General features: G+C 34.9%; 3 protein-coding genes across 4 annotated transcripts; 1 reads left to right on the top strand and 2 right to left on the bottom strand.

The window, feature by feature from the left end:
- Positions 1-2,201: 2,201 nt before the first annotated feature.
- On the top strand, positions 2,202-3,649 carry LOC107878651 (VQ motif-containing protein 4). Its single transcript, XM_016725718.2, has one exon. The coding sequence runs from the start codon at positions 2,703-2,705 to the stop codon at positions 3,393-3,395; it is 693 nt and encodes a 230-aa protein (XP_016581204.1). The 5' UTR covers positions 2,202-2,702; the 3' UTR covers positions 3,396-3,649.
- A 7,957-nt stretch (positions 3,650-11,606) lies between these two features.
- LOC107878650 (probable bifunctional methylthioribulose-1-phosphate dehydratase/enolase-phosphatase E1 1) lies at positions 11,607-20,624 on the bottom strand. 2 transcript variants are annotated; one of them, XM_016725716.2, is made up of 12 exons: positions 20,251-20,624; positions 17,982-18,118; positions 17,182-17,277; positions 16,589-16,708; positions 16,249-16,338; positions 15,515-15,655; positions 15,230-15,385; positions 13,053-13,202; positions 12,835-12,936; positions 12,478-12,587; positions 12,276-12,394; positions 11,607-12,033 (listed from the first exon to the last, which is right to left on the bottom strand). In XM_016725716.2, the coding sequence occupies exons 1-12, from the start codon at positions 20,483-20,485 to the stop codon at positions 11,942-11,944; spliced, it is 1,548 nt and encodes a 515-aa protein (XP_016581202.1). In that variant the 5' UTR covers positions 20,486-20,624; the 3' UTR covers positions 11,607-11,941. The 2 variants fall into 2 exon arrangements, with proteins under 2 accessions (XP_016581202.1, XP_016581203.1); XM_016725717.2 differs by having other exon boundaries at positions 15,230-15,382.
- A 1,840-nt stretch (positions 20,625-22,464) lies between these two features.
- Positions 22,465-22,839, bottom strand: LOC107876903 (protein RALF-like 22). The gene has a single exon (XM_016723720.1). The coding sequence runs from the start codon at positions 22,837-22,839 to the stop codon at positions 22,465-22,467; it is 375 nt and encodes a 124-aa protein (XP_016579206.1).
- Positions 22,840-24,675: the final 1,836 nt, after the last annotated feature.

Here is a 24,675-nt window from a genome sequence, read left to right as displayed (position 1 = left end):
TTTGAACTTGATGGCATCCCATTACGAGTACCAGGCACTAGGGAGCCTCAGATTAAAAAAAGTGCAATTTCTGTACTTCCAAGAAAAAAAAAAAAAAAGAAACAGAGGCAAATAGCAAATTTAAGATTTTTCAATCCATCAAGTCATCAACTATACTTCGATCTCAAATTAATAAAGTCGGTAATATAAGAGGGTATTTGGATTAATTTTTTTAAAATAATTATAATCCAAATACTTATTATAATTAAGAAAATGTTTTAAAAAGAATTTGATTATAATTATTATAATTAGCTCAAATCAAAGGAATAATATATTTGTAACTTGTTTGGATTGGAATATGATACTTTTTCACAAATAGTTACTCTTTTATTCCTTTAAAATCATTTTTCGTCATACCAAATACTTATTTAATCCAAGTTTGGTGAAACTTTAGTACACAAATTTTACATATACATAAAATATAGAACAAATCAAGTGAAAAAAAAGGGAGAATAGAGTAAAAAAGAATGGTAGGGTCAATAATGAAAGAAAGATGTCTTCTCAATGATTTGAAGGGAAGAAAAACAGCAAAGTTTTCAAAGTGCCCAAGTCACGGACGGTGTTTCTCACAAATTTATTTTCTCTTTTAAAAAAAATAAAAAATTAATTAAAATGTATAGGAACTTCAATCATGAGTTTACAAATATGTTAGAATTTAATATTTTGACATTGAAGTATATAAATATGTGAGTAGGTAGAGATGTAAATATAACACTTAAATTATAATCTATAAACGATCATGATGCAGGTGTACAGTATCTGAGAGAGTAGCCGGTGATCATTGAAGCGAGATAAGAATCCTGAAATATTAGTGTGAAGACAAATACATTAAGAGAGAGAGAGAGCAAGTACTATAACATCTCGATTGATATACAAAGGTATTTCGATACTTGTATAGTTGTATTAGTAAGAGAGAGAGATAGCACAAGCACTATAACATCTTGATCCTTAATTTTTAATATTTGAATCTTGTTCCATGACTCGAAACTTTCTGTATGTCCATATAATATCTTGAGACTTGTCGAGATGATTCAGGCTGGGACTTGCGGGGTTCGAGTGAGTTTCAAGAAATTTTCTTTTATGCACCCGCATTTGACAAGACCTCGATGTTTTTTGCTTAGTCAATATACATGCAACCTTATTACATTATCACGTTGTTTTTTGCTTAGCCAAAATACATGCAAGCCGATTAAGAGTATCACATTGTTTTTTGCTTAGTCAAAATACATGCATGCAAGCTGATTCGAATATCACGAAAAAATAAAATAAAGTATGCAAGTGTAGAGATGACACGCAGTGGCAGAGCCACAACCAACGAAGGGTGGTCAGATGAACACCCTTCGTCGGAAAATTTTCTCGAGTATATAGATTAAATATAGATATTTATGATTATATACATGTTGTTGCACACCCTTGACAAGTTAGAGAAGCATAGTCCAGTGGTCAAGAGTGTGCATATCCGCATCAACAACCCGGGTTTGAACCTTGATAGGTGCAGCAGTGCTTTATTTTCTTTGTTTTTTAAACAGTTCTCTGCCCAAAAAAAAATATGAACACATTTAATCAAAAGTCTAGCTCCGCCGGTAATGACACGTTAACATGTCGACTCCCAATCAAAAGAGGAGTGAGTGTAGTGTGTGTGTGTTTTGCAAGTGACTAGTTCACAGAACAAGAATGGGGGGCCAGAGGTCAGGGCTCTGAAGTCAATGTATGGCTCAATGTACTTTGAAATTGAAATTGAAATTCCCACTCTATGGCCACTTTTGATGCTGACGCCCCATATTCCACCAATACACCCCAAACCCTTTATTTTTTCTTATCTAAATTGACCATTGTGCCTTGCATTTTCTCTCTACCCAATCAACCACCCCCTTTTCACCCCCACCATCCACCTTTTTCCCTCCTACCCCTACCTCACTTTTTAATGTTTTGCAATTCAGAAGTTGAAGTATATGAATTTGTATAACCATCTCAAGTTAACAAATCGTAATAGTTATGTTTATAATCAAAATATTTCTCAAATGAACCTATAGATTGTACTCTAAATTCGCTACTTGTATCTAGTGTCTGCTGTAGGATCCCTATTAATTCATATTCGTGGTGCATAAGGTCCAATAAAAGGAATAACGTTTTTTCTAAAAGAAATTCAATAACAAGATATCTAGTATAATTTCACAAAGTGAGATTTAATTTAGATGGAATAGAGTATACACATATCTTATCTGGCTGTTTCCAACAGACTATTCATCCAACTCCAAAATATTTAATCAAGAAAAAGAAAATATTTATTCATCCTACCACAAACATCGTTGATTACCCACTCTCACCATAAAGCAAAAGCAAAAGCAATATAACAAGAGAGATAGAAAGAGAGAGGGGGAGAAAGAGTCTTCTCTTTTTGCTGCTGAGGAGAGAAAAATTAGTGTAAAAAGAAAGACTTGAAGGCACAAACAAAGTGCACTTTCACAAATACTACAACCCACAAAAGTCCACAAATACAAAAGCACAACTTACTACTACTACTACTACTTAGTAATCAATCCTTCAATTCTTTCTCACCATTAGCCTTGTTTTTCACTCCAAACAACTAACAGCAACTTTGCTTTCTCCTCTCTTCTTTCAATCAAACCAACACAAAAAGAATCGACGCATTTCATTCCTCTATGGAAATCACTTCAAGAATTCAAGATAGCGGAAACAGTCCTACTAGCAACAACAACAGCAATGGATCAGTTATTCAAATTCCAAGTACCCCACCAGTAACTCCCAAAACACAAATTTCTAGATCTGAAACAACTAACCCATATCCAACAACTTTTGTCCAAGCTGATACTTCCTCATTCAAACAAGTTGTTCAAATGCTTACTGGATCTTCTGAAACTGCTAAACAAGCATCATCATCATCGTCGCCGGCTGCAGATCCATCTTCATCATTGTCTAACTCAATTTCACCGAAAAGTTCCATTCCTCCCATTCGCACCGCTCCTAAAAAGCCCGGGTTTAAACTCTATGAGAGAAGAAACAGCTTGAAAAATGGACTCATGATTAGTCCTTTGATTCCTGGTGTTTATGGGCATAATAACTCGAGCTTCTCTCCTAGGAATAAACCGGAGATACTTTCACCTAGCATACTTGATTTTCCTTCTCTTGCTTTAAGTCCAGTTACGCCATTGAATGAAGACACGTTTAGTAAGTCTTCCCCATTGACAAACTTGTCTGAAGAAGATAAAGCTATTGCTGAGAAGAAATTCTACTTGCACCCTTCCCCACGAAGAACACCAAGGGATTCAGAGCCACAGCTCTTGCCTCTCTTTCCCTTGAGTTCTCCGAGTGTCTCGGGGTCTTCTTCTTCTTAAGGCTAACAAGGCAAAGGGGAAAGAGGCGTTGAAGGTGGATTTTACTGGTTGTAATGATAATTGGCGTTTATATGATTTGTGATGATGTGACTACGGCTTTGTTGGAAGAGATTTGAGATAATTTGAAGAGAGAAGAGAGAAGTAAAAAGGTAGAGATCTTTGTTTCAATTGTATAATTTTGATCTCCCTTCTTTCCATTGTTTCAAAAAAAGAGATTGAAAAAAACAAAAATAGGAATAAATAACTTTGTTTCATTCTTCTTCTTCCTTCATTTTCAGCCTTTTCATCATTTGGATTTTGGTGACATACTTTTTTTCTATCTTCGAAGGTAGGTATAACGTCTGCAAAACACTATCCTTCCCACCTCAAACTGAGCTATTGTTGTACGTTGTTGTTGCTCATTTACCTTTTAGTCTTTCGTGCCATTTGAAGAAGTTACTTACAAGAATTCCGTTAGTAACAACGAGCCTAGCTTAAGAATACGGGCGACTTCATCGTCCGCCTTAAGGAGTCATGATATCACAAGAGTTAAGAGTTTCAACCACGTTCATCTATGTGGACTCGCATTTAAACTAACCGCGGATATTAGAAAAGTAGGGTCATAGAGAGGCGGATTCAAGAATTAGATTGTTGGAATTCCAACATTTTGGGTTAAAGTTCAAGGGGACAAAAATATCCTAATTAAAAGATCAAACCCAACCCAAAACCATACTTTAGCAATTGAGATTAGGCTATATTATTACAAGTAGTGTTGTTGTGTCTCCTCTTTTTTTTCTTTTACGATTTTTAGTATTGCATGGAATAGTTGCCCGTGCTACCATGTGATCAAGAGGTCATGAGTTTAAGTCTTGAAAACAGTCTCTAGCATAAAGCAAGGTAAGACTTCATACAATACACCCCTCTAGTGGGGCCCTTCTCCTGGACATAGCAGAAGCTTTAGTTTACCGGCTGCCTTTAGTTTTGCATGGAAAAGGATTTAATCTTTTTGTGGCGTTTCTATGACATTTACAATGGAAGAAGAATAATTGAGCAAAGAGTGTCGTCATTTAAAAGAATATAGCAGAATAGAATTTAGAGTTACGTACTGTATTTGGAATATCAACAACTAGTGTCCCTCTCAAAGTAAGCTCGCGTTAGGCCGTTAGAAAAAGAAAGTTCGGTGCATTAAAGCTCATATGTTAGGTTCCGCAAAAGATCGGATTGTGATGATCTATTATACACAGCTTTACCGATTATATTTGGAAGGCAAGTTGTTTCCATGCGTTTGGCCATAATTTTGAAAATTTATCTTCAGGGTAAAATGCATTTTTAATTTCTAAACACAACTTCCAAAATTACTACTTCAAAAACTCAACGTTTTAAGTTTCAGTTTCAAAATCTATGGACAAACGGGAGCTTAAACATATGTTAGTATTGGTGGAGGGATCAAATTCGTATTCGTTTGCCAATATATATACAAACATTTGGAATAATTGATATAAGTGATTAGTATTAAAAAAGTATGTAATGGTAGGATCAAATTCATATTCTGCATTATCTTATCATCAGCATATATGCACATATACACAGAGAAAAGAAGTGTTAACATATTATTCTAGGAGTATGCATATTTTAATGGATTAAGATACTTGGATTCACTCATCAAAGTCATAATACCATACTCCCTCTGTTTAAAAAGTAACAACAACAACATACCCAGTATATTCCCATCTAGTGGGGTCTAGAGAGGGTAAAATGTACGCAGTTCATACCACCATCTCTGAAGAAGTAGAGCGGTTGTTTTCGATAAACCCCGACTCAAGAAGACTTTCGAATTTTGTGATCTTAAATTTAAGTTATATCAAATGTATCAAAATATCCTTTAATCTTGTTGTTTTAAACATATCATGTGGAAAGTTGAAATTAAAGTATTTCCAAAAAATAGAAGAAGAGGAGTTTTCAGCACAAACTGATATACAGGATGTAAAATATTTAGTCATATTGAATTAATAAAACTTTGTTCATTGTAACAGTGGAATCATAAACTATATTTTATCACATAAAAAGTAATTAGACTTACCCTTATAATAATTAAATTAAACCTACCCTTTATATAACAAAATTAAAGTCATCTTGATAGATAGGTAGGTTTTGACTCTATAATGGGTAAAGTTAAGTGACTTCGTTTTTATGGTAGGCAAAGTTCCATTACTTTAATGAGACAAAAAAAATAGTTTTATGACTTTACTTTTTTAATGAGCAAGATAGTCATTCGAATTTTCTTTAACTTAAAAATAGCATTGCAGATATAAGATAATTTTTTTTTTGTATATCTATATTGGCGGATATAAGATAAATTTTTTTTTTTTTATATCTATATTTGAATTCAGCAACTTCTTTTTGTATTCACTATTTATATTTTGGATCACCCTACTAAAAATTATGAAGTCAATAAATTGATTTCGAGCTTTGCAAATAGATAAACTTATAGTAGATAGAGAATGTTTTTTCGTCAATAGGCCCTATATAAGGCAGATTTAAATTAGTGAGTCAGTAAACTTTCGACAACAAAGGCCTAAAAGAAAAGAAGAAAAAAAAGAAAAATTAGAGAAACAAGTCAATGAGTTAGTTGCAGTCACTGGCCAAAGAAATTGAAATACTAATTGCTTGTGCTTCTTTCGAAAGGAGCAAAGAAAAAGGCATACTCCTCCGTCTCAATCTATACTACATATTTTCAGAAAGAAAGTCACATTTTTGTAAATAAAAATAACTATAAATGAAATAATTTATAGTCATATAAACGCTTACGATTGTTTCAGATCAAAAATTTTAAAAGTTTTCATATCAAATTAAATAATGTCATATAAATTAAGACGGAAAAACATTTTCTTGTTAGGATGAGATAAGACCCCTCAATTTGTGGAGTGTTTCAGTAAGGTCTGCTGAGTTATTCCTAAGATGGAATAATCAAATCAAAAAGATATTAGGAGAATCCTTTTTAGCTAAAATGATTGGATGTTTGATTCACATTCAACCATAAAGTCTCAATTATAGACATAATGGCCCCCACTTTTGCTTAGATATTTTTTTCATTTTTAGTGTTCCAAAAAGATTTTATTTCACCATGTCATTTTCTTGGGATCCTTATCCTTTTTCCTTCTATTTGGCAAAAATTTCTGACTTGAAACTAACTTTTATGAGTTTTTATACCACACCTTTCTTATAGTGTTCCTAGGACTCGTAGCTTTCTAGATCCTAGATATATTAATACGAAATATTATATTAATAAGTTGTATGTTAATGATGGAATGTGAATTTTAAAGGGAAAAAGAAGTATTATTTTCTATAATAAGCTATTCTTTAATGTGATACTATTTTGATTGTTGCAAGATCCTTCAATAATGGAAAGAAATGTATTTTTTCCCTTTCAAGTATGTAGTGTTGTCTTCATGATGGACAAGATAAAGAGAAGCAAGAGTGAGATGATTTGGAGTCCGAACATGTGAAAAGGAGGTGCGAGAATATTACTACGAGGAAGTGTGAGAGATTGACCATACCAAGATTTAAGAAACGTATCGATAGGCCGAAGTAGAGGTGATTAGACATACAAGACATGACACAATTTGAACTGACCGAGGACATGACCTTATGTAGAAAGACACAGGGGTTGAGGATAAGGCTAGGAAGTTGATATGTAGTGAAGTGTTGTCGTACTTCGAGTATTATGATTTAGGTACCCTATTGTTTCTTTCCTTCAATGTGATAATATTTGTTGCTCCACTTGTTTTATATATTTGCTATTTATTAATCCCATTTTTCTTTCTTACTTTCCTTGCATCAATTACGTTTTTCTTGAGTCGAGGATCTATCAGAAATATCATTTCTGCCCCATAAAAATAGAAGAAAGGTGTGCGTATATCCTATCCTCATCATATTCCACCTATAAATTACACTAAATATGTTATTATTGAATAAATCACTTTTTCAAAATGAATTAAATTACCAGCTAATAAAGTGCTGGGTGTGGACTTATAAATTGTTGTTCTACAGAATACAGAGAGGAAGAAAATAATCGTTTTAGGGTAAAAAAATATTCTGTTTGTTTTTTCATTCACATTCGAGAATATAAATAGACAAAAGACTCCTATTCTATTTCTAATTAGGAAACTAATAAAATTATATTCTACCTTCAACTAGGATACTAATAAAATCCTATTCTATTTCAACTAAATAACTGAATTTCAGAAATAAAATTACTAAACCATTAAGAAAAATAACAGCAAATAACTCAATACTTCAACACTCTTCCTTGAGATGTTTGCTGGTAACTCCAAGTTGTTCACGAAGAGTTTCAAATCTGAATTTGGGAAGAGCTTTGGTAAATATATCAGCGAACTTCAATCCCTCCTTGTTCTCAGCAATTTCATTGAACATCTCAATACATTTCTTCACAAGGTTCTTCCTAATCACCTTGAGAATGTTGTTTTGTTGTAGCATCTCACGAGAGATGCTGAGAGGCAAATCACCAGAGTCCACAACACCCTTCAAAAATTCAAGGTACTCGGGTATAAACTCCTCACGGTTATCCATAATGAACACCCTCCAGACATATAACTTGATGTTGTTCATCTTTTTCCGAACATCAAATGCTAACATAGCATCTTGCTTCAAGAAAACTACATGCTTCTCATCTTCAGAAGCCTCGGTAAAAGTTGCAACAATATTTTTTGTATTGTGGAGGTATTCAGCCCTTGAACATTTAGTCCAGAATTCTTTTTCTGACATATTTACAGGAATAAAATTTAAATATGCTTGGCAGACAACTGGTTTCTCAGGAAAAATCTGATGAATAACCTCTGGAGTCAAGTTAAATGTAACTTTGTTCACCTGACCATTGGATAATGGTTTTACACACCACATGTCATTTTTTAAAGCTACCCGTTGTTTTGGCTTTTTGTTTTCAGTTTGCTCTAGCAGACTCTTCCTAGCGGCCCAAAAATCAACCTCTGATAGAATACCTCTAATGACCAATTGCCTTTGGAGTTTCTGCAGTAACTTAATCCGACGCCCCATTTCTGTTGTACTGAGTTGCTCATCATGCGGAACATCATGTTTTTCGAAAGTAGCTTTCCCTACTTCCCCACAAACTGCAATTGCTGAGGCAACAACGTCCCGACAGTGATCACGGTCAGGGAAGCTATCAAACTCGAAAAGATAATTTTCACCCTGATCTTGTGTAAGAATTTTCACCCTGATCTTGTGTAAGCTTAAGTAGATCCTGCTTACTTGAACCCTCACCGTTTTTCTTGGGCTCATCACCTTCATCATTACTGATTTCTTTCTCAGTAGTCTTCTCAGCCCAGAGGTAAATTGGATAGCTAATGGATTCAGAGTGCTTCTTTACGAGGTCCTTGATTCTCCATTCTTCCAAGTACTCTAGCTGGTCTTCCTTGAGGAAGAGAGTTATCTTTGTTCCTCTTCCCAATTGCTCAACATTTACATCCCTCGTAATAGTGAATGAACCATCTGCTTGTGATTCCTAGATATATTGTTCGTCATCGTTGTGCTTGGTGGTCACATTGACTACTTTGACAAACTTGCTCAGAATTTGAGTTCCAATCCAAATGAAGACTTCTTTTTATCATTTCAACCGTAATCACTTCATGGTCGCTAGATTCGAAAACAACACATTTTTTATCTTTGAACAGTAATATATAATCTAGTTCTAGCATTTGACCAACACGATCATAGATTTTGGTCAAGATCAGGTACCAACAAAACATCTTGAATAAATTTAGTATCTTTGGGAGCTTCAATTGCCACAATTCCTTTATCAACAATCTCCAACTTGATTTTATCGGCCAACTTGACACTAACTTTGGCAGATTCCAACTTCGTAAAATATTCTTGTTTGCTGGTCATGTGTTGAGTGCAACCACTGTCCAGAAACCATGTGTTTTCATCATTCAATCTTGTTGCTGCCATCGCCGTAAACACAAACACCTCAGGTTCTTCAACTTTCGAAACGTTGGTTTTTTGAGTTTGTTGGATGTTCTCCTTCTTCACTCTGCAAAACCTTTCACTATGACCAAGCTTATTGCAATATCTACACTAGAGATATGGTTTCTTCCCCTTAAACCAACAATCATCCTCTTTATGATTGGTTTTTCTACAATACTTGCATGAAGGGTAGTTTTCTTTCTTATTGACTCCATTGCGAGAATCACCTTGATTTTTTCTACTAGAATTAGTAGAAGTTTCTGGGATTTTACCTGCCTCTTGCACTTGCATCTTCCCTTTGAACCTGGCTTGAAGAGTAGTTTCAGTAGCTTCTTCTAACCTCAAGGATCTTCTTTGCTCTTGAGCTTGATAAACATGTACAAGTTCTGAAGGTGACAGTTTTGTGAGATCCTTCGAATCTTCGAGTGAGGAGATCTTTGCTTCAAATCTTTCCGGAAAACTCACAAGAAATTTTTCCACGATTCTTGAATCTGTAAGCTCCCATAAGTTTGATTTGGTTTACAACCTTCATCAACTTGTTGGAGAATTCTTCAATAGTTTTTGAATCCTTCATTCTGAGAATTTCAAACTCTCTTCTCAAATTTATCACTGTTATTTGCCTAATCTTGTCACTTCCGTGAAATTGTCCTTTCAACTTGTCCCAAGCCTCCTTTTTAGTCTCACTCGTCATAACTCTTACGAAAATTACTTCCGAAAGTGCTGACTATATGCAAAAGAGAGCTTTAAAGTTTTTTGAAACCTCTTCTCTGTGATTCTTAATTTGCGCCATAGTTGGATTATTTGGCAAAGGATTTGCCTCTCCTCCAACCTCTACCACTTCCCACAGATCATATGCTCGCAAATATGTTCTCATCTTGATAGCCCAAATTGGATAATTCTCACCAGAAAAAATTGGGGGTGAAGGAATTGAGAAATTGCTGGAAGCCTTAACAATATTAACTTTTACGCAGGGTTATTTTTGGGGGGTCTTCTCTCTCACAGATCCCTCAAAAATTGGCTCTTGATACCAATTGTTGTTCTACAGAATATAGAGAAGAAGAAAACAGTCGTTTTAGGGTTAAAAATATTCTGCTTGTTTATTCATTCACATCTGAGAATATAAATAGACAAAAGAATCCTATTCTATTTCTAACTAGGAAACTAATAAAATCATATTCTACTTTCAACTAAGATACTAATAAAATCCTATTCTATCTCAACTAAATAACTGAATTTCAGAAATAAAATTACTAAACCAAAAAGAAAAATAACAGCAAATAACTTAATACTTTAACATAAATTACCAAGCTGTTGGAGAATGAGAAGGGAAATGGAGAAATAATAAGTGGAGCTGATTATGATTGAAAAACTAGAAAATTGAAAGGATAATTAATAGTTAGAAAAAGACCCTCATTTGTCCCCTTTTTTTGTACCACACAAGATTTTGCAATTTCTTTTCACCACATATCATAGGATTCCTTTGCTTTCTTATTCATCCCGGCAAGAGTCATTGATTCAAATCTAATAATAGGTTAAATTGATCGAAATACTTGCTTTTGCCAGCATGACAATAATTGCGACTATAAACAGACTTGTGGGTATGATAAAGCGGTATGCTGCTCTCTCGCAACTTCTACTCTAATCAAAAGACTAAAGGCGCCTATACTAAAATCGTCGAACTACGAACTACGACCTACTTGATAGAAATTGCAATTCGAGAAAGAAGTAACCACTGACCTTTGACAATAGGTAAATATGGTCAAATACGATAAATAGATTAAAATGAATTTTTATTCTGTACTCCCTTCCACTGGCTTGAAACATATATAAATCACGAATTCTTTAGAGTGGAACGACATGATGTGCAAGGCCTATCGAGAAATCAATCGAGACCCTATTAGTAGAGCAAGAATGTGAGTAAAGGACATGACTCCTATACATATATTATACACATTACATACAAGTATTTTCCAGAATTTCAACCTGAATATAAATACATATACAGGATGCATATATAGAATATACATATAAAAAGGTCTACATTAAGGAATGGAACTTCTGATCTATGACAATAGGTAAATGGGTTGAGCTGCGACAAGCAGATTAATACCAATCCTTATTTTGCACTCCCTTTCACTGGCTTGTAACATATATAAATCACGAAATCTTTAGCGTGGATCAACACGCTAGAATTACAGGGCCTATTGAGAATTCAATCGCGACCCCTGTTAGTAGAGCAAGAGCAGAAGTTCCATTCCTCAACAAAGTGTTCACTACATTTTCGCAGTTTTACATTCGATCTGCTGTAGATTGGATTAATAGAAAACATGAAAACATCAGTCTCCAGGAATTGTTCTCACAAGATAAACTTTAATACCATCTCAATACAACCTGAAAAGGGAGACTAGTTGACACTAATCCTAAGTCGAAACAGGCAGAAAGAAGATAAGAGCTGCAGCAATCAACTCTAGTTTTTCTAACTAGAGAAGCATTGGACCTACTCCCCAGCTTCCATTTATTATGTTAATGTTACAGCATACAAGGTAAAAGTTTGACATATTCCATCTTTAGATCTCCGAAAATGATCTGATTGTCCTGAACCCGTGATTATCTGGAAGAGGTCCGTTTCCAGGTCTGATAGAGATTATCACTTCCAAACCTGAAGGAAGAAAAAGGGTAGCAATGTCAGTGAAGTATATGCACAATTTCTTTTTATAACGGAGGAATCCCTTATGCACGTGGTTTGGAACTCGGAAAATAATTGGCACGTCCCTCTATGTTTGTCTACTTAAATACAAAGCTACCTTTTCAGCTAGTATTTGGATTCATTGAAGAATGAGAAAGCTAGCAATCTCACATACAGTTGTTTTAGCTTTTAATACAAAATGAGCAGGACATTACCTGCTGCCTTTGCAGCTGTCGCTTCTTGATAGACATCTGTCACAAACAAAATCTCTGATGGATTATCTACCCCCAACGACGCTGTTATTTCTGTGTAACTTTTGGTTTCTCTCTTGTTGCTACAACATGAGAAGAAAGATGAATTACTTCGAAAGGACAAAGGACCAAAAGTACAAAAACCCACTGAAAGGTAGAAATTTACCCCACTGTTGTATCGAAAAACCCACAGAGATGTTTCCTCAGGTCTCCATGTTTTGTGTGACCAAACAAAAGCCTCTGTGCCAATCTGCTGCCGCTTGAGTATATGTACACCTGAGAGAAAAAAACTAGTTAATCTGACTAGTAGATGGAGCTTATAGACTTCGGCATTACCTCATTATGATAATGAAGAAGAAGAAAGCATGCAAACCATGCAGCAAACTGGAGCCTTTCAAGAAGAAATAGAGCTATTTTTCCCAATGATCATTATTGTTTTCATTTGCAATAAAATTTGGAGACAACTACAGCTTATTAAAATGAGGAATACAGTATACGGAAACAAGAGAAAGATGAAAGAAACCTTGATGCCTGAAGCAGTCCATTTCTCAAGAGCTGCAGGCACATCATCAAAAACAAGTCCCTCTAACTCATTGTTCTGGAAACCAGTTTGCCATATATGTCCCTGAGTATTAGAATATGAAGTAAAGACCACCTTGTAAGAAACTAATGGATGAAACCTTATCACATTAATATCTTAGTTGAGGGGCGTAGGTGAAATTTCATCACCACTGTGCTCACCTGTAACTCTTTCAAGGCAGTAATCTTGCGGTCAGCTTTAATCATTGCCTCAACATTAGCGACCAAAGCTGCAATTACCTCCATTTTCCCGGCATCATCAGATGGGATACACACAGCACCAGCAACACCATTTTCCAGGTCTTGTTGCACCTGAAAGAACATCATCAAGGAGGTAAGATTAAAAAAAAAAAAGTTAAAAAGGCAGCCCAAACTATCTGTACTGTTTTTATACTTTTTACAATCTGAAAGCAGACAGTTTTATGAGAGAAACACCAAATGATGTCCTAGCAAGGAGAGGAAACTTGAGCATGTTGTGTATTAATGGACTCAATATATGAGAAAATCACACATCTACATTGCAACCCTGTAAAGGAAACCCTCGAATTGGATCAGGTTTAGTTTCTGCTTTTCCAAACCTCACGTGCCAGCTGCCTACCTACAAAATTCCTCCACTAGTGCTCTCATTACTTATTCCCCCCACCCCCACCCCTCTTTCTTCTCAGCAATTCACAAATAAAATGATCTCCATCTGATATACTGGTCATTCTTAATGTCCTTTCAAGCATCATTTAACACGTAACAATGATTTCAGAGAAAGACAAAGCATTGTAAAGATAGCTCAACAACAACAACAACAAAAAACCCAGTATATTCTCACATAGTGGGGTCTAGGGAGGGTAGAGTGTACGCAGTCCATACTACTACCGCTAACGAGGTAGAGAGGCTGTTTCCGATAGACCCCCGGCTCAAGATAAAAGGCAGTATACAAAAACATCAAAAGCATAGAACATGATAAAATAACATAGATACGACATCCACAAAAAAGTACATTGCCAAAGAAAGGACACCACAATTCCCCTACCTACTGACTACAACTCAACCACACCCTTAGCCCTCTATCCTAATGTTTTTCCTCCATATCTTCCTATCCAGGGTCATGTCCTCAGTCAGCTGTAACTACTCCATGTCACGTCTAATCACTTCTCTCCAGTATTTCTTCAGTCTACCCCTACCCCGCTTGAAACCTTCCAAGACCAACCTCTCACACCTACGAACTGGGGCATCCGTGCCCCTCCTCATCACATAACCAAACCATCTTAACCTCACTTCCCGCATTTTATCCTCCACTGAAACCACTCCCACCTTCTCCTGAATAATTTCATTCCTAACCTTGTCCGCCCTTGTGAATCCACACATCCAACGCAACATTCTCATTTCCGCCACCTTCAACTTTTGGATATGAGAATTCTTAACCGGCCTACACTCCGCTCCATACAACATAGCAGGCCGGACTGCTACTCTATAGAATTTGCCTTTAAACTTGGGGAAACCTTCTTATCGCATAAAATTCCCGAAGTGAGCCACCATTTCATCCAACCTGCCCCAATACGGTGAGAGACATCCTCATCTATCTCTCCATTCCCTTGAATCGACAAAAGCCAAAATCGCGACACTCTCCTATAAAATTCTGAATAAAAGTATGTATGATTGCGTGCAAAGGTCACTACATTAAATTAGTGTTTGTGAAAAGAATTTTTATCCTACTATTGAAAATTCAAAAGGTGGTGCTGTTGTAAATTGTAACGGGTATATAATGTTATCAAACATGAAATTCAGGAGACCAAATGAACAACTGATCCAATAAGAAAAGAAAAGTGTATACAAAAGTAGACAAATGTGGTAATTTAAGCAGAAAATATTCTATAGTTGTCAACATTATTTTCTATAGTTGTCAACATAACCAGGAAAAAAATGAAGTGATAACCTTTTTGTATTAACACATATGATGCATTAAACACCAAAGGTGGAAACTTTTAATTCATCCATTAACACGCCAAGGAAAACAGGACAAAAATGACTAGATTGTGGATAACACTTTTGGGTGCCATTTGGCGGCACTTATTCAGCAGCTCCAAGGAGGTTGGATGTCATTTCTAGCCTGGCACAATCTTAATCAATCCCCACTTGGTTTCTCATCAACTTTTCAGGTTTGTTACAGTTAACACAAAAGTTCTATTAAACCTTCTTAATGTTTCTATTAAACCTTCTTAATGTTCTCTAAAACAGACACGTAATCTGCCATTACGACATAATAATATCTCACTAGCAAATTTTGCCAAGAAAATGCTCTTTTGAAGACCTTTTTCACAAAGCTATTTTCTCAGTAAGTTACTTACTTGAGCGCGTAATAACTTAATATCCTGTTGAGTTTCTGCTGAGTCATATGTTGCATCCAAATGTCTCCCAACATTATTACGTGCATAGGGGAACAGAACATCAGTAACAAATGATATTGGGGTAGTGGTTCCTTCAATATCCAAAACGATGCACTGCTGCAAGAAAGTATAAATATTACAATGCAGACAACAATAAGAACCCAATGGAAACACCTAAGACACATAAACATAAATCTTTAGGTTTCGCGAAAGTACGAAAATAGTCTAAACAGTTCATGTGCTTACCCTTGATGGCTTTATGCTGCCATTTGGAGCAAGTGCAGATATTTTTGCATTCTGAATGGGACCATGACTTGGTGTTGTCCAGTCAAGTCCTAATTGATGAAGTTTAATTGCAGCATCAAAGAGGTAATGGTAGCACTCAGACTGGAAGATAGCATGTCAATTAGAAGAGTGCCAAATGAAACATAAATCTCAGATACATCAAACTTATTGATCTGAAGACTGTTTCCATATGTACATTCTTAAATAGATTAAAATATGTACATATATATAGAAACTCATTCAAGAGGTCATGCTAACTTACTAACACACCAAAATTAGATCTTATTAGATCTAAAATCTTCTATGTAACCACATCAAACCCCCTAACACCCCACCCCCACAAAGTAACAAAAAATAAGGATAGTGCTAACTCAGTCAATGAATTTTGCGAAGTAGGGTGGGTGGTAATGACATACGAAGTAACATAATTATTGCTCCTTTTGTCCCGTCTTATGTGGTACCTTGACTAGGCACGGAGTTTAAAAAGAATGGAGAACTTTTGAAACTTGTGCTCGCCTTATACATTTGTTTAAATAATCTCATTAAGGATAAAATGGAAATTTTAACACTGAATTGTTTCTAAATATAGATGACATTCCTTTTGGGACAAACCAAAAAGGGAAATATGCCCAAGAAAAGATAGTAGTTGTTAGTAAACACGAATAGAAGTACTGGAGTGATATAATTCAACAAACCTGTGTTTTAGCGCTGATCCATGAATCTCCCCATACATATATACCATGATTGCGAACCAGCACAGCTGTTGTTTTTGGGTAAGCTTTGATCTGTTCAAGAGGAACCGCAGACAGTGAACAGATATTGTGATGATAATATTGGGAAATTGAATGAGTGATAGCAATAACAATGTATTGCCTTGATGTTTTGGTGATCATAGCCAAACAAAAACAGGAATGAAGTTGACATATTTAAAAAAAATCTAGTAAAAGCATCTAAAACTATGTTGAAGCAAAATTAGAAACCTAAACAGGTGAAGATACACAAAGGTTGTGACTTTTAGAAGAGGGAGAGGCATACAGCTTCAGTAAGTGATTCTGTGAGTTCATTCTCATATGCAGTGTTCTCTATGATAGGAACCACAAGTTCGTCATAGTAACCATGCCCTTGAATTCCTTTTATCATCTCCATATGAGTGATCTGTCAATCAAGCAACAAAGATTAGTGAATAGGTAGTAATTTACAGTGCAGAATTACGTCCTTTAAGATATTATCAATTGAGGTCGGGTGTACATAGCAACTTTATACATTGGTGAAAAGGAAAGTTCCAAATGCAAATTCTATCAAGAGATCAATCAATTTCGCCTCAATCCAAAACTAGTTGGATTGGCCACATAAAGTTACTACATAAAAAAATATTTGGAGAAAGTCTGGCCTATACAGTTACACTCAAAGGGAAGAAGCATTTGGAATACACTTTATAATGTTGGGAACAGAAGAAGTATCTTTATTTGAAAGAAAATTCAGAATCTCAATAAAAAGTCAAATATCATAGTCACCATTGCACGGACTGTATTGAAAGTTCCCTTTTCTTTTTTCTTGATGAATCAAAAGGCCATATAAGAATCACATCGAGATGGTGTAAACTTCAAAAAAGTTTCTAGAATATTTACCCGAAATTCTTTTGCTAGTGGATTGAGCATCGTTACAAGGCAGGATTCCATCCCATGACTGTGGATAACAGCACCAGCATTACGCATCTGATATGCCTGAGGAAAAAAGGAAAAGGAAGAAACTTACAATCCATGAAGTAGAATAGTAAAAATGAACAAAGAGAACTCAATTGAAAAAAAAAAAAGAGAATGCAGCTTGCAGGCTACAGCACTGATAATCCTAGGTCCTGGATTTGACTAGATATTTTACATAGAGAGATCAAATTTAACAGATGGCAGCAGAGAATTAATGAGGCAATACTGAGGTGAATCCAAGAGAAATGAAATATGCTAAGTTCGTTGAGCTGACCAAAACAGAAAGGACTACAGACAACACAAAGACTGAAAAAACAATACTACAATCAATTCATATTTCAAATACTACTATTTGAAACAGCCTACAATAGACCTTCGCGTCTGGCTCTTCCCCACCCCGCACATAGTGGGAGCTTAGTGTAAGGCTGCTCTTTTCTAATTCAGTATATCAAATAGACATGAATGCAAAACAACCATCCCCTGATAAAAATAGCTTTTTCCTCGCAAAACAATTATACCCTGATAAAAATAGCTTTTTCCTCTTCAACAATGAAGTTTAGACTGCTGAGAATAAACACCAACTTCAATTACCCTTCTGAATTTTAGCCAAAATCAACAATTCTACTTCTACTATACCTTAGTTCCAACTTTTCAAATTGTTAATACTTCAATCCAGAATACTGCAGCAACTAGGAAATTCATCAAGATTATAGAAACCTTTATACCTTCATGAAAAGTGGAGCACAATCAGAACACTTGGGAGGTTTGTGAGGGGTAGGTTTAGCCAACGGTGCAGATAAAATTGAACCATCTGATGACAAAATATACATGTCCTCCTCCACCATTCTTTCCTTTTGCACCCCTAACAAAAACCCAAAAAAGAAGAATTAGCCTGAATAACTGTCCACTCCACTGCATAAACTTAAAATAGCCTGCAGATATATAATATACGTATAATCCATGTATAATATGTGCATAAACATATATGATTAAGGGCATTAAGTACATGCAATGTGATAAGCAGTATAGACTATTTTATCCCACCTTTCATATGAGATAGTAATATTCACAGTTTAGTACAAATTGTGGATAAAACAGTTCGGGATTAGCTAATACCTCACACCGAACATATCCCACGTACCATCCCAAGATTAATCCTGAATTATCCCACCTTGTCCCATCTAACTTGGAATTAGTTTATTCCAACTTCCAGACGAGATAAATTAGTCCAGGCAGAGGCGAACCCAGGATTTGAAGTCTGTGGGTGCACCAGTGTAGTCAAAGGCACGCATAAGCCGTGAAGCAAGACTCAAAATGTGTTGAGCATTCGCCTCGCTTAATGTGCAGTTTAGGTTCTAATTTCTAAGACATACTTTCCCGTGTCAATGAGGCTTTCTAAAGAGAAGAACACTAAATAATTGATATTTTACTTTATAAAAAACAATTTCTTTGTTCATATATTTGTCATTCATGCTTATATTATTAGTCTTGGACACTATATATATATATATATATATATATATATATATATATTCTCCCTTTAAGTCTTTTTTCATTTAATCTCATGTTTTATTTGTACTTTGCGCTTAAACACAATGGACCTTGAAGCTTTTTGCGCTTTTTATTTTTGATAATACTGTGGTGCACTAATATTATCTTAATATAGACGTTAGCAAAACCTTCAGTGTCGATTAAGGAATACTATCATATTTAATTGGTCGTCAATAGCATGAACAATACTAAAAAAAAAAATATATAGAACAGATATAAGTTCTAAGCTAATAACTTTAGTTTACTTTCTTAAAATATGAAGTTCAACTAATATGCTGACTTTTAACATTTTAGAGCAATTGGTTGTTGTAGCTTAATGGTAAAGGCTTGTTCATCATGCAACAAGGTCGCGGGTTCAATTCTTTAGTTCAACAATTTTGATGTTTTAGCCTTTAAACTTAAAGTACTGAAAATAATAACGAAAATGTTGCGCTACCCGGGGTTTGATCCCGGGTCGCGTGGACGGATTTACTGGCTCCTACCACCGCAACCAAGGTGCACTTCCAATTTTCTCTGGGTGCACTATTACCTGTATCCTAATTTCTCAAGATATATACACATATATACACACAATTTTTTTCAACGTTAACGGGTGCACGTGCACCCCCACCTATACATGTGGGTCCGCCTCTGAGTCCAGGAATTATAATCTTAGAACTATAATCTCATGATCATTTAGTCAGCCTGCCAAACAATCCCTTATCCTTGGGGATCGTTATTCCACTCTCAATGTAGGATAAAAATAACACAATAATCCCGGAATTACTAATCACTAACCAACCATGGGATAAACTCATCGTAAAATTAATCCTAGGATTAGCAATCCCTTCTCCCTCAGACCAAATGAGACCTTGGGGTTGTTTGATACGTAGACTAAATTATCACGAGATTATAATCTCTGACTAATTTACATCATATGGGAGGTGGTATAAAAATATCCCAAGACTAAAGTTTGATAATAGATTTACATCATGTTTGGCTGATGATATAAATTTAGGAAAAATATACACCTTAACTCAGCATATTTACACAAATCCTCATCCTTACAAAGTAATTACAAAAATTTCAACTAATTATGTATCTTTGTTGGATTTATCGAGGAGCTAATTATGTATATGGACAAATCCAAAATTGGAAAAAATATATAGGGAGCTAATTATGTATATTTATAAAGGAAAATTGCATCTTCGTTGAATGTATCGAGAGCTAATTATGTATCTCAACAAACCTAAAAGCGTAATTTTCAGTAATTACATAAAATGTCGAATTTTCTGTAATGACGCTTCAAACTGTAGGGATTTATGTTGGTTGCCCATAAGTTTATACCACGATTAATTTATATCATCAACCAAACATAAAATTAAATCTACGATCAAACTTAATTTCGGATATCACATCTTATCTCACATAGCAAACGAGTAAATCGTCTATAAGGGTACTTACCAGAAGGTGACATGACGATAAGTTGCTGGGATTTGGGAACGGAATCATCATGAACTTTAATAGTGATGCTGCCGCCGGTACCGGAAACCCAACCTTGATTGTAAAAATGACGGCAGAGTTCGGCGATTAATGATTTGGTCTGTTTGACTTTGTCACCTTCTAAATATGCTTGACTGTTAGTTGCCATTTTTACACCTCCGTTTACTGCCAATTGTGCTGCTGATGCTGCAGCCATTATTTTTGGTCTATGTAAAAGGTTGAGAAGAGGGAAAAGATTCGATTTTCTTTTGGTCTAAATTAGTACTAATAAATACTGGTCGCTCTATTTTAAGTACATGTTTGTCCATAAAAAAAAAAAAAAAAAAAAAAAAAAAAAAAAGTAATCAGTCAGAGTTTGAAAATGCAGTCTGAAATTGTGTTTGACTATAGAAATATTTTAGATTTTGAATATATTTTTTTTATAAATTGAATGAAAAATTTGATGTTAAAATTAAAAATTATGAAAACGTATTTAAAATACGTTTTTAATTTTTGCGAACAAACAAATATTTCAAAATAAAGTGAAAATATATTTTAAAATATTATGAATAATAATTATGTCGAACGTCTATTTAATTTATTTATATATGAGGGGTTGGGATGAACGAGTTTAATTGTTGTATATTTAGATTTATTATATTTAATTTTAATATTGTAAATTTTGAAAGAACTAAAAAGATTATTTTAGTTTTTAAATAGTTATGCCTCCATACAAAATGAGACGAACCAAGCGTGTTTTTATAGGTACATTATAGAAGGAAAATTAAGTTTAACTATTTAATTAAACTCTTGTTTCGCTATAGATTTGAAGTTATAATTTTTGAAATTTAAAGCTTAATTTTAGTTGGGAAAATTTAAAGTTTTAAGATTACAAGTCCCATTAAACTCAAAAATTAGTCTGAGCTAATTACTGGAAACTTGAATTTGAATATCGTCTTTATAAAATCTGATCGAATAAATATTCCAAATCTATAGTTAATTGCTGTACCCAATTAACTTGTAGTTGATCAAAATTTAATACTTTTAGAACTGAGAAGTACTTTTTCTTTTCTAATTGATGTCCCAAAATAATACTCTGACAGAAAAATGGAAACGGCACGATGATCTATGGGGGTGGAGCTACAGTATTTTAAGGGGTTCTGACGAACCCAAAAGTTTTTACATAGACTTAATATTTATATTATTAAAATCTAAATATATGTATACATTCATGGAGTGTAAATCCATTAACAAATAACGTTGCTTGGCCCAGTGATAGATGGACCACTTTAAAGACCTCGATTTTTTGTGCTTCTTTAATTTCAGAACACACAGACTTCAAATCTCAGCTCCGTTATATTTCACATGTGGAAATATCAGATTGATTTAGAAAAATAATTGTATTATCATCATACAATAAAATTACAAAAAGTTGAATAAAAAGATGGTAGGTGGTTACTAATTACTGGGTTAGGTGAGCATAAAAAAGGGATCTACTTTTGAAAAACTGCACATTAGCAAACGTTTTTCACGCTGTGGGTCATGTGGGGGCGGCTCTACAGGGGTGCAGGACGGTTTCATGCAACCCGCCCGATAAATTTTATATAGGTTTGTAATATTCATTAAAATTATTTACACATAATTCTATAACAATCTCGTAGAGGAGAAAGAGTAAATATCGTTTTTAGGAAAGTGTTTTGCTTGTGTTGCAAGTCTCAAATCCTATATTCGTTGTTTAAACTAGTAAACTTTCATCGTGTGTTCTTCCTCATATTTTTGTGTTCTTTGAACATAATTTCCAACAGCCAGCTCTTTGCACATTTATATAAATAATAAAAGTTGTTGATGAAGAACAAAATTTTTTTTTATTAAAAAAAGGAAGAAGAAATACATCGAGAATCTGTAAAAATATTATTTTACCAATTTACAAATTCTTCACCATCAAAGAATCATCTTCTAATGATGGTACAAAATTATCCAATGTAAACATCAAGAAGGAAAGTTCTAATAATATATGAAATGGACAAACAAAACCATCCAGCAAATTAGAAGATTTATATCCATTCCAATTTATATCCATTCCAATTTTTAAAAATATTTATATTTTTTTGCGATGCTTATAGTTGCATCTTACATCTATACATGCAACTCGTTATGGTTGCATGGTATATATCCATGCAACTCGAGTTAGACGCTTTAACCGCGTCTTGCACAATTGGTGATTTTGGCGCAGCCACGTCTATAAGGCCGGACCCTCTGCATGCGGGTGCACTCATAGTACGATGCGCCGCGACGATTGCATGGGATTTTGTTCCTAGCCATCGCATCATAGCTGATGTGATCCTGGTTATTGAGGGCCCTACGGGCGGCCTCCGTAGGCATCATCATCTCTTCATCCTCGAAAAGCGTGTCCCCGATGCGACCTGCAGTCAGGTCACCAAGTCCACCATCAGTGCGGACAAGTACGCCGAATGCAGGGTCGTTGAAGTGGGAGGACAATGAAGACTCTGCTACCATGGCGAATGCCAGGGTGGCAAAGAGCATGAAAACAACGATTGATCGATTGGCCATCTTTGGAATTGATTTGTGAATTTAAAAAAGATGGGGGAATGATCAATGCTACTCTTGTTTGTTTTTATTGTTTGTGAGACTTTTTGTGTTTTTTTTTTGCCCTTCCTTTAGAATGGGAAAATAAGGGTGGAAGAGAAACTTAAAGGATGGGCGAAAGGTGAATGTGAAATAAGTGAAGCTTATTGTAGATAGGCATGGGAAGTTGTTTGTGGTGGAGATTTTTTAGGTTAAAAACTTGTGGTTTGTGGTTTTTGAATTTTTGTGACTAAGAGTAATTTACGTACACAAGAAGGAGGTTAATTTCAGTTTCAAATCCTTATTTTTCTATGGTGTATATTTATATGCATGGCTTCTCAACATGCAACTTGTTAGAGTATTGTATTTTTCATGCAATCATAGTTTATTTAATTATTAGTATGGGTGTCAAGTGGCCGGGTCCTCGTACCTAACCCAGCCCGGTTTGACCCGGCCCGGTAAGCCCTAGGACTTTAGGGTTTCGGGTTTTGGGTTTCAGGTCCCGGACCGGTTATTTTTTAAAATGGGCCCGGTTAACCCGGTCCGGACCAAGTCCGGTCCAGGCCTATCGATTAATCAGCCCGGCCCGTCCCGGCCCAAAAAATTTAAAAAAAAAAAAAGATATTTTGGCTTTTGGGCCAAACTAGTCGTTGGCCCAACAGCTATATAGCCGGTTTTGGGTCCAAACGGCTATTTTGGGCCCATTTATTAAAAAAAAAAAAAGAAAAAACTTTAAAATATATTTTATAATCCCAAAAAAATATCTATAAATACCCTACAACTTCAAATCATTTTTCACACAATTTTTCACTCTCTCAAATCTCATTCTCTCTCAAATCTCAATTCTCAATTCTCAAATATTCAATATATTTAATTTCTTAAAGTGTTCACTTTAATTTTTAAATTTTTCTTTTACAAAGTATGAGCGGAAGTTTCTAAAGTCGCAATCTTCGGATACTTCCAAAATTTGGTATTGTCGTTTCATCTCTTAAGTTTAATTTTTATTTATTGTATTAATTGTTTAATATTTAATTTTATTATATTTGTGTATTTTGAATATTTTTAGTTTAATTTAATTTATATTATGGATAAATTAAGAAACCTCGCTACTAAAGGTGTTAAAAAAAATTTATTCCGGAAGCGGTAGTGGTAGTAAAAAGCGAATTACTAGCGGTAGAGGTAGTTCAAGTAGTAGATATACCCGTGTACCTTCGCCTCCGTACCGCTTGGTACACCTTTTGAGGAAGAAATAGGTGTAGGTGCTTACGATATGGATTATGTAGAAGCTCAGGAAAATTACGATATAGAAGAAGAAAATGAAGTAGATGCGGTTAATTTAGACGAAGATAATGAAAATATTGTTGAGACACCCGCAGTAGGAGATGCTAACGTTAGATCTGAATCAGTTAATCTCCCTTTCCGTCCTCCCAGTGCCCCAAAACCTCGTAAAAGAGCTAATATTACATGGCAATTTTTTGAACGTATATCAAATATTGAGGTGCAATGCAATATTTGTCAACAAATATATAAGCATAGAAGTGGAGACAAGTAAGGGGGTACGGGTACGTTAATGAGACATGTAGCTGAAGATCACAAAAGAGAGTTAAATATTGCAAAAGGTGGTGGAGATGTTGGTGGGTCAACGCAAACTAGAATGGACTCAGCAACCGGTCACGTAGCGAAAAAGTATAATAAATTGAGGGACATGGAAGAAATAACTAAAATGGTAGTTGTGGGTTGTTTGCCTTTTAGTTTTCCTTCTTCTGATGCCTTTATTCGTTATATACAAGCAATTTATAATCCTATGTTTAACGGTATTCC

The sequence above is a fragment of the Capsicum annuum genome, chromosome 7 (assembly GCF_002878395.1).
Source record: "Capsicum annuum cultivar UCD-10X-F1 chromosome 7, UCD10Xv1.1, whole genome shotgun sequence".
Taxonomy (NCBI): domain Eukaryota; kingdom Viridiplantae; phylum Streptophyta; class Magnoliopsida; order Solanales; family Solanaceae; genus Capsicum; species Capsicum annuum.
Note: the sequence above shows the minus strand (reverse complement) of the source record. Positions and strands in the feature narration are given on the sequence as shown.

Coding starts and splice junctions, on each gene's coding strand:
- LOC107878651 (XM_016725718.2), top strand. CDS start 2,703: ATGGAAATCACTTCAAGAATTCAAGATAGCGGAAACAGTCCTACTAGC.
- LOC107878650 (XM_016725716.2), bottom strand. CDS start 20,485: ATGGCTGCAGCATCAGCAGCACAATTGGCAGTAAACGGAGGTGTAAAA. Junction 15,386..15,514: donor GCAGCATAAAGCCATCAAGG/GTAAGCACATGA, acceptor ACTTTCTTGCAG/CAGTGCATCGTTTTGGATAT. Junction 13,203..15,229: donor TTAAGTTATTACGCGCTCAA/GTAAGTAACTTA, acceptor ATGTTCTTTCAG/GTGCAACAAGACCTGGAAAA.
- LOC107876903 (XM_016723720.1), bottom strand. CDS start 22,839: ATGGCCAATCGATCAATCGTTGTTTTCATGCTCTTTGCCACCCTGGCA.